Source organism: Sardina pilchardus, chromosome 8 (genome assembly GCF_963854185.1).
Source record: "Sardina pilchardus chromosome 8, fSarPil1.1, whole genome shotgun sequence".
Taxonomy (NCBI): domain Eukaryota; kingdom Metazoa; phylum Chordata; class Actinopteri; order Clupeiformes; family Clupeidae; genus Sardina; species Sardina pilchardus.
The window spans coordinates 15,829,003-15,838,894 of NC_085001.1; the positions used below are offsets into that span (position 1 = coordinate 15,829,003).

At 43.7% G+C, this 9,892-nt stretch overlaps 1 protein-coding gene across 1 annotated transcript in view; it reads right to left on the reverse strand.

The window, feature by feature from the left end:
* The window catches only part of unc5ca (unc-5 netrin receptor Ca), a 147,598-nt gene extending 137,923 nt beyond the window's left edge, over window positions 1-9,675 (reverse strand). The window contains exon 1 of the mRNA XM_062542952.1: window positions 9,146-9,675. Coding sequence (XP_062398936.1) covers window positions 9,146-9,263 — 118 coding nt within the window. The 5' untranslated portion in view covers window positions 9,264-9,675. The remainder of the gene's footprint in view (window positions 1-9,145) is intronic.
* Between the last annotated feature and the right edge of the window lie 217 nt (window positions 9,676-9,892).

Consider the following 9,892-nt stretch of genomic DNA (forward strand, 5'->3'; position numbering starts at 1 on the left):
ACAGCGGGGTGAGGACAGTCTGTTTGCTCTGGATGGGCTCCCTCCTCGTCTGATTACAGCACTGGCGCTCGACTTGAATCAAATTGGCCTTAATTAACTACCAAATTGCCTCGTGCCCTCGTTCCGGTGGGGGAGCACTTCAGAACTTTAAGATGCCGTTCCGTCAAAGAAAAGGTGTGTGTGTGTGCGTGTGTGTGTGTGTGTGGGGGGGGGGGGGGTTGACATTTTTTTTTAAACAAATGGTTTCTCGGTCTCTGTTTTCTGTTTGTGTGTGGATGGTATTTCACACAGCCAAAAAAAAGAGACAGACAGAGAGACAGAAAGAGAGAGAGAGAGAGGGGGGGGGCAAAAAAACATCAAATACAACAGCTTCTTCGCCTTTCTTGTTCAAAGTCCAAATCCCTTATTTCTCCCTCCCCCCTTCAGGCTGAGGAACAACTCTCTCTTCAGATCAGGCCTGACAGACTCCAGAGTCTTTCCCACAGCCATATTTGTAAAATCTTCAAACATGGCTCCCTGCATTCCACAGCGGGCACCTGCTGCTGGTAATAACAGGCCTCTTCTCAGCATCACTTCCTTGTGTCCCAGAAAGCGAGAGAGAGAGAGAGACACCAACAGAGAGAGAGAGAGAAACACTGAGACTTCTTCATCCAGGACAGCCAACTTTAGACTTTAGGTCCCCTAACCCCCTAGTCGAGTCGAGCCTGGCTAATTACAAAGAAAAGACTAGGACCCCTACCACCAGCGGTTTTTTTTTTTTATTCTTCCCCTGTACTCTTCTGTCTGATGCCACTGCCTGCGGGAGCAACACCGAGGAGGAGGACGGAGGGAGCGACGGTGAGATTGCATTGCAGTAGGCACTAATGCAACACAGACCATGTCAGAGCCCCGACTAGCCTTTGAAAATAAACTGTCCCCATTTAAGGCTCCATAAAAAAGCCAGAGGAGGCATTCCGTTATCTGTGCTGTCCTTTCATCTGGTCATCTGGCCCAGCGATAAAAAAAGAGAGCGAGAAATAGGGAGATACATTATAGACAGGAAATGCACGGTCCATGTTCTCAGGCAACAGCCACAAAGTAATGATAACCTTGTCCTTTTTCTGCCCTGATCTGTCTTTCTGTGAAGAATGGCAAGATAATAGGAACATTATGACTTTCTGGATACTATCGCCCCATTTGGAGTGAGTATCAAATATTCCATTTTTAAGGTATTAAGTGAAAAAAAAGTATGGACTCAGTTCTGGGGTGAGAGAGGGTAAGAAAACATACCCCATTATCACAAAATGTTACCGGTGTCAGATAGCATAAATCAGCAACAACCTATGAGAGGCAAGTTCTTGATAAGCATGAAGGAGGTTAGTGTAATCCACACAAGGGAACGCTTCGGTTGTCTAGTTTCTCCTGTATTAAAGCCAAGGGCAGATTGTTTTTATTGCACAAGCAGGGTGATTGCCCATAAAATGCATGTATATGTCATCCAACTGTTCCCAGCTGGCTTTAAATTGGGGAAATCTGATTTCCATTTGAGCTCCAGTTTAGCAAAATTGCAATGGTAACATTTACAGTGCGAATGGCCTTTCATTGCCAGATCCAGTATTCTAGCCTCTTAAATGTAGCCTAGTTTTTGTTTTATGGATCTGTCTTCAAGAGGGCTTTGAAGATTCTTGTTGCTCAGAGAAAAGTTTGAGTGCAACTCAAGTTTGAGTTCAAGTTTGAGTGCAACTCAAACTATAGAAACAGAATCTGTGGACTATCACTCTGTGAATGCAACAAGTGGCTTCGCTTAATGCCAGGAGTGGAAAAAGAGGTTTCATGCTCTTTTGAGTTAAAGGGACACTTCACCGATTAGCATTAAGCTTTGTATCTTTAGAAAACCAGTCATGTTTTTGAATGGTCGTGCATCATTCCCTCAGTTTGCCTTGAGATGGGAGAAATACGGATTTCAATGTTGGACTTCCTGCTTTCAATTATGTAAAAATCATCACTTTACATCACTGAAAGCAGGAAGTCCTATTCATGGGTTTCATTGAAATCCGTATTTCTCCCATCTCAAGGCAAACTGAGGGAATGATGCACGACCATTCAAAAACATGACTGGTTTTCTAAAGATACAAAGCTTAATGCTAATCGGTGAAGTGTCCCTTTAAGACACTGAAGGCACAATATGATTTGATGCATCCCAGCAAAAGTTCACAACAAAGTTGAGAAAGGGCTGCAAATCCACACCTGTAAATACGGTACAGACCTAAAGGCAGCCAAAGTGAACGTCTGTCATGACAACACGGTCAGTTCCCAAAAAGGACCCCAGGGAGCTTGGCCTTCCTCAATGCACATTTCAGAGATGCTTTCAGATATTACAGGAAGGCATACGTTAAATGACAAGCAGATGTGCGGTGATGTGGGCTATGGCGAGGGCCTTCTTTTCTTCAAACCGTTGGTCAGGGGGACGGTGGTCTGCTGCATGTCACATTGTTAGCAGCTTCCTGTCCACATGGCAACATCCGCTTCCAAGCACGAGTGAATGCAAAGCCTTTCATTTGAGGCTGCGCACAGAGCTTTCACATTTGCAGAGAGTAATAACATCCTTTTCCCATGTGGTTGCTGATGGTAATAAGATTGGAAAGGTACAATCAAAGAGTATACAATCCTAACATAATAAGCTGAGTAATCGTGTTGTGTAATCACACAACAATAATGCAATCAAGTAGGAAATGTCAGCCATGCCGTGACAAAGCTATATGATTTACTGCAATAACAAACAATAAAACATTTTTTAGCAGAAATGAACAACAGTAACACATTCTGTTTTCTAGACAGTCTTTCCTACAATAGTCACTAAATGTCTCACAAATGAACACCTCTGTTCAACAGAGGTGAAGGTGCTGTATTGCCTTAGGCTCAAACACAAAACACAAACTCAATATCTCCATCTCTCTTTCTTTCTCTCTTTCATCCTTTCTTTCTTTCTTTCTTTCCTTTATTCTTTGTCTCACTGTCTCTCTCACCTTCTCCACACCAACATTCTCTCTCTCTTTCTCACACATACGCACACACACACACACACCCTCACACACACACACACACACACACACACACACACACACACACACACACACACACACACACACACACACACACACACACACACACACACACACACACATACAAACACATATTGTCAAGTACAAGCCTTCCACTGTGTTTCCAGCAAAACACAGGTGTGACATGACTCACTTTTACACTGGCTGCTCTCTTTGCATTGTCGTGGATAACTGATACTGATGGATGGTGGCCAAGTACAAAGGCACAAGTTAGCCTCCCCCTCCCCCCTCCAAAGCTTTCTCCGCAGCGCTGTGAAGATGGGTGTCCCCTTTTATTCTCCAGCTTTATGGGATGGAGAAGCTATTTTGCTGACAGACATGTCATCTGCTCTTACTCAGGAATGCACGTGAAGTGTCGGTACTTGTGGAGGCCTTTGCTAATGGACTGCTAATAGAAGTGGAGGTTGCGCAGCGATGTTTCCCCCTCCCCACCGCAGCCGAGAGTGTGACAGTCCTGGTGATTAATTACTGGGCCTCCTCTCTCGTTTCGCCCAGAAGAAAAGGAGCGTGGCTGGGATCTTCAGGAGTCATTAGTCTGGCTACGTCTTCCCCAGGCCAAACTACCTTAGGCTACCTTGGACTGGAGCCCGTTCAGTCGAAGATAACGGAGCCGAGGAACAATGCAGTGTTTTTATCAAATAATCGGTAAACACCAAAAGTGTTGTCAACAACACCTGCTCTTTTCCTGCATATTTTGGTCATGTACAAAGAACACCCACTGTCGAACATGGCTAAACAACCGGATACTGCTAATGTCGGTTCAGACCAACAAATCATGTCTCCTAACATCCTTGCCAAATGTGTGCTTGTGTTGTTCCGTTTTCCATATACCCGTATGCAGATTTTTTTTCATTGTGAAGAATTATGTCATGTCCTAGGGATTAGTAACATATTTTATTGCTGAGGCCCATTCTCCATACTATCCCCATCCAGCACAAAGTGCTTATTGTATACGCACAACCTTGAGGTTTTCAAGCTGCCTGCAACTTTAACCTCTGCAGGCCTGGTGGAACTCCAACACACGGAAGGAACATAAAATGTAACTGTAATAACGACCGCAATTATAGTCACCATTTTGACGTAAAACGGTCCGATTAACCACGCACACTTAGCTTTGAAATGGCACGGAATAAAAAAAAAAAAGAAAAACTTGAGGAAAACCGGAGAGTGGGGGAAAGAGAGGGAAAAGAGCTGCTTAATCCTCCCTTCCCCAAGCCCAGTTTGCTCCTGTTCCTGCTTCTGCTCACAGCAGCAGTGCCAGCTCACAGCGACCCTCTTCAGTGCATTTATAAGCCCTCAGAAAGGGTTTACAGTGCGGCTTTTGTTTCCTCCTGAAAGGAGTGTGACTGTTGAATTTAGCACAAGACACCTTCTCATGCTGTCGCGTATTTGTTTATTTTAACGTGTGCGAGGACTACAATGCACACAATGAACATGCCGGAAAACAAAAGCCCATCAGTCCTGCTGTCGCATTCTTCCTTTCTTGTTTCCTCCCATCCTCTCCACCACAACCGAATTACACATTCAGCCTCAGAAAAACCCACTTCATCACGCCCCCCACATCCCCCCCAAAACCCACACACCAATCCAAACATTCAAAGGCTACCATGTCCCCCTCCGCTCCCTTCCACCCCACACCCCCTTGGGGGGACTGAGGGCCGAAGCAGAGACAAAAACCGGCCGCTGCTCTGTCATTGTCCGGAGTTCAGCAGGTTAAAAACGACCCGTCTAAGCCCTCGTTTCCTGCTAGTGCTAATGCCAAGCCAGCCTGCTGGACCTCCAGACGGTGAAAGCCCTCAAAGCTCCGGATCCCAGGAAAAAGACTGGCCACTCTCCTAAGGCCAACACACTCTTTCTCTTTCTCTCTGCCCTCCGCGAAGCAGTGGACAGGGCCAGCCACGCTGCTTAAGAAGGAAACACGGCCATTTGAAATGTACAAGGCTCGGGCTTCACTGGGGGTGAGCAAGAAAAAGAAACAGTGAGAGCGAGAGAGAGAGAGAGAGAGAGAGAGAGAGAGAGAGAAAATACAAGCGTAGGGGTTGAAGCTCTGAAAACAGGATTATATGATTATTGCTTCCCTCGCAACGCAACTCCAACCTAACACCAAAAGCAGATGCCTTTGCGCCAATGGAAGATTTTTCGCTCCGCCAAGAAGTTGCTCACAGACACAAAAACTGTATATGTGCTTTATATACACACATACATATATCATATAATTATTTATTTATTCATATCGGAGAGAGAGAGAGAGAGAAAGCGCAAATTTATCATGGCAACAGAGGGACACGTAATCACATTCAGAAAACACAGAACACAGCGCTCTAACCCTCCCACGAACACACACCCAGCTGCCACTTTGTGGGTCTGGTCGCACAAAAGCGGGAGCTCGGGAGCCTCCGGCTGTGTTATGAGTCCAGTGTTTATGGCGCGGGAGGCCCAGCATGCAACACTGACCGACTGACTCTCTGTGTCTCTCCGCCGGCACTCCACCCGCTTATTCAGGCACGCAACACAATAACTCTGCTGTTAAACGGAGGTTTAATTAATCGGAATAAATCTTCATGAGCGCAGACACAGAAAAGAGAGAGAGAGAGAGAGTGAGAGAGAGAGAGATGAGGGGGTGATGTGTCAAATGGGAGAATAAAGCTATGAAGGATGAGTAGATTAGTGACTGCCAAACCATTGTGTCAAAATTCCATCAGCAATGACAGGGACAGGTCCGAATTAAAATATGTTTACTGGATGAAATACATATTAAAATATGTTGGGTTTCGATGAAAAGTTTTATATTTTCATTTGTACTGCAAGGGAATTAAAAAATACAGACTGAATAATAAAATAAACATATTTACAGTAGAATGAATGATGTAAGTAAAGGCAATCATACACATAAGAAAAGTTCAAAGAAGATTGAATACATCCTTATTAGATTACACCATAACTTTATTTAGCAGCTGTATATTTGCAAGTTGGGTAAGACGAGTTACAAAGCATGAAAACAGCATGGCACACAAACTGAAATCAAAGCAGATTCTGTTTTGCTCAATCCAATCGGCCCAACAGCTGCTCCATTAGAATAAGACCATACATCAGTGACCAAACCTCTTTACAAAAATAACAGTCATCCTACTTGTAAGATCACTCTGACGTCCATCAGAAGCAATCCATGCTTGTCATAAATATAGGAAATGCTATAAGGAACTTTTAGAGTTTCTCCGCTGAACTTTACAGTGCCTGAAACTCTGTGCTTTGAAATGCCACTTCACTTAAAAGCCACTTACTCGTGGCACGAAGTAGCAACATCTTACAGCAAACAACGCAGGGCCAGATCTCCCAAACAAGCAATAAGAAGCAACACAACAGCAAGGGGAAAAAAGAAGAAAACAAAAACAAAATATTTGTCTTCATCAAATAATGTTTTGCACAGGGAACTTTTTCATCCCACAAATGAATACCACACAAGCTGCTGCTGGCTATGAAAAGCAGGAAACTCACAAAACCCCAACTCTGGAATATGTTTATGGGAATGGGCTATGAATGTAGCATTTGGCTAAACAATGGTGCCAAGAGGAATCCTGCCATTGCATTTCTCTCCGGGGCTCCCACACAAAGGAAGCCATAGAGCAACAGTCAAAGAGTGCCTTTGAGCGAGCTGCTCGCGGTCAGCTGCAAAATAGTGGGGAGTCACTGCAAGCAAAGTTATTGTCAAGGAGTAGACGGATCAAAGCTAGACGGACACCCAGCGAGTCAGTTAGCTGCGCAATCAGGGCCCTGGCTCATTATATGAACCCCAAAAATCACAATCTCTGGCTGGGGCAGACAGGGCACAGCTGCTCTCAGGCGGGCCAACGGTTTTCCACCAAGCATGAAGATTCTGGCTGTAAATACACGGCGTATTTTCCTTTTTATTATTTTACCAGGGAGCTGTGGCATCGTGTTGAGGGACGCACATTTGCTCGGTATGTTCAGGGAAAGAATGGGCAAAAGAAAGCATCCTCTATAACTAGCTTTAAGTGTGTGCTTCAGTAGTAAACATATCCTGGCACCTGCCCCTTGTGGAATGCACCCACTGTCAGCAAATCATCGAGAGAGGATTTTTAAGATTATGTTTGTTTGACACACAATTACCCATCATTGAGAGTGGGTTTAGCTAATAGGTTTTTAATAGGCCAAGGGGTTTCGCGCTGTCTCTCTGCTGTTAGGAGATGACTGCCACTTATTCTGGAAACATCTTTAAATAACATTCTTCCCACATTGGTCAGCCTGTCTCCTTTTAATGACCTGAGAATGGAGCCCACCGATAAACAAAGTGGGTTTAAGTACAATTACCGAACTCTCGAAACTGGCCCACATTCATAAGCATCTCCAGTGTCACACTAATGTTTTTTTTTAAGTAATTTAGATGTGTTTTAAATCAAAGACATGTCTCAGGGATTGAAGTTAAAAAGTTGGAAATCAAAAAAGTGACTTTTTTGCTCTTTCTTTTTTTTTTGGGGGGGGGGGGGGGGCTGTTGTAGGCAGGACATTTCAGAGAAAAGATGTATGGAGTCATCTCCAAAAGGATAAGGAGAGCTCTGCTATTTTAATCTTACTTAGCCTACTTACTTAGTAGACGGCTCAACTTCTGAAAGTTCTGTGCGGTTTTTTATTTATCTATTGGCAAAGTAATATATCTGCCCATGAAAACATAATCTAACTGGATTTGAACAAAATTCCAAGAAAGTTGCTTAGAATGTTATGTATTTTATTACTGTTATAATAGTGTGCTGATAATATAAATAATATTATCAATAATAATGACAATGATAATGACAACAGTTTATTAAAAACATTATGGTAATATTTTCAATGTTGTGACAAACTATCACCCTTGCATAAATACAGTAAACAAAACTGAATAAAAGGGTAAAAGTGAGTCTATGGCCTCAGTATCGAAAGACTACTGAAAATAACTAAATATCTATCTTAACATGCGTTGCCTTTATTTCAAATAAGTAGACCTTTTGTGCATTTGAGTCCTGTGGTCATGAAATACGCACAGAGTTAATACTGCTTACTGTAGGCCTAATGCAGAATATATAAAATTCGTTTACGGTGCGTCTGACAGAAGAACATCTATGTGACACACACTGGCGGTCTGGCGTTGTTAGCATGTGAAATACGTTCTTCACCCACAAATACTTTACTGCCATCGATTTGTAATTTCCACTGACAACTGATCCACGCACATACCCAAATTAACACTCCGAATGTTTAACTTGTCCCTGACAAAGGTATGTCAATGCTGGTGGTATAGTTTGGTTAGAATACATATACTGGCTGATACAGTTCACTCATTCACGCAACCCTACACTGTCCACCACTTATAAACTCACACAGCTAAAACTGAAGTTGAAGGCTTCATCACGCACACAGTCTGTTCATTCGTTGTGTTAGGCATCTGCTAAACATGGGTTTTTACACACCATACACACTTCATGTAGGCTGCTGACACGAAGCCCAATGATGAGTCTTTGCCTCTAGAAATGTTTATAACAGTCTATCTATTGTGGACGCGTGCGTAATCATACAGGCTACTTCATGCCGCGAGCTCCAGTGTAAATCAATGGAGGCACGGCAAGCCAAGGAATAAGGTTCCGAGAATGTCACAATCATGTATATCTATAATAATTCTGATTGCTTGGTGAATACTAACGTCAACTTCTGTCGTTGTAGTCCTTTTGCTGAACACGCAAATGAATTGTAACAAGGAGCTGAATAATACACAATGAAAAATGCGGGCAATATCGCATTTCTGTGGGCATGGTTTCGCGGTAGCTTTGGTAGAATTATTAGGTCGTGTGCGACACTAGTTTTCAGGCTAACCGAGGACAGGTGTTAGCCTTTAAACAATGGTAAATGAAGACAGGGTATATGCAAATAATTCCGGACCACGAGTGACAGAACAGAACATTTTAACAATATTTACCACATGTAACATGATTGTAGCCTAATCTCTTGAAGTTGCGGAGGAAACTGTCAGTCCTTAGGTGTTGAAGTCTTACCTTGTGCCGTTACAATGTTGATCACAAGCAGCAGAATGAGTCCAGGTGATGTGGACATTCGTAAGGAGAGTCTTCTTATTCCGGTTCCAAATCTCACCGACTGTCCACTTTTCCCCATTATATGGAGAATAAAAACTAATCAGTGAAGAGAATCCGTTGCTTCTGAAGTGAGACAATTATAAGCAGGACTGGTGCTATGCTATTTAGAGGGACTGTACTGCAATGCCCCAGTCCAAATTCGTGTAGTTCTGAGGTGGGTTTGCACGCAAAAAACAGTAGAGAAGACGATACAGAGTTCAAGAGGTCCCAGGACTTGTGTCAGGCAGTGAGCTACAGTAAGGTGGTGCGAAATGCCGCCGCCCTCAAGCAATCATATGACTGCTCCCCCCTATGGCAGAGGGGGAAACAGCTTAGAGAAATTCCGTTAAATTGTTTTGCGTAGGCTATCGTTAATGTTCCACCAAAAGCTACGTAAGACGAAAATATGTGAAGGACTTGTTTGTTTATTGGTCTCTCTGGTGTTTCTTGCACGGTTGTTCTCTTCAGGTAAGAAACACATCTACTTGTCTTGATACATCCAGTCCTCGCGCCGCTCCCCGCGTTCTGTCAGATGTGAGGGAGACGGACTGGAATCTCCTCCACAACTACACTGCACTCTGGCCAATCCACATACTACTGATGGCTGCCCTCCTCTGGCCGTTTACAAGACCCGGACCGGTGTTGGAAGGGATTCCAAATGTTAGTGCG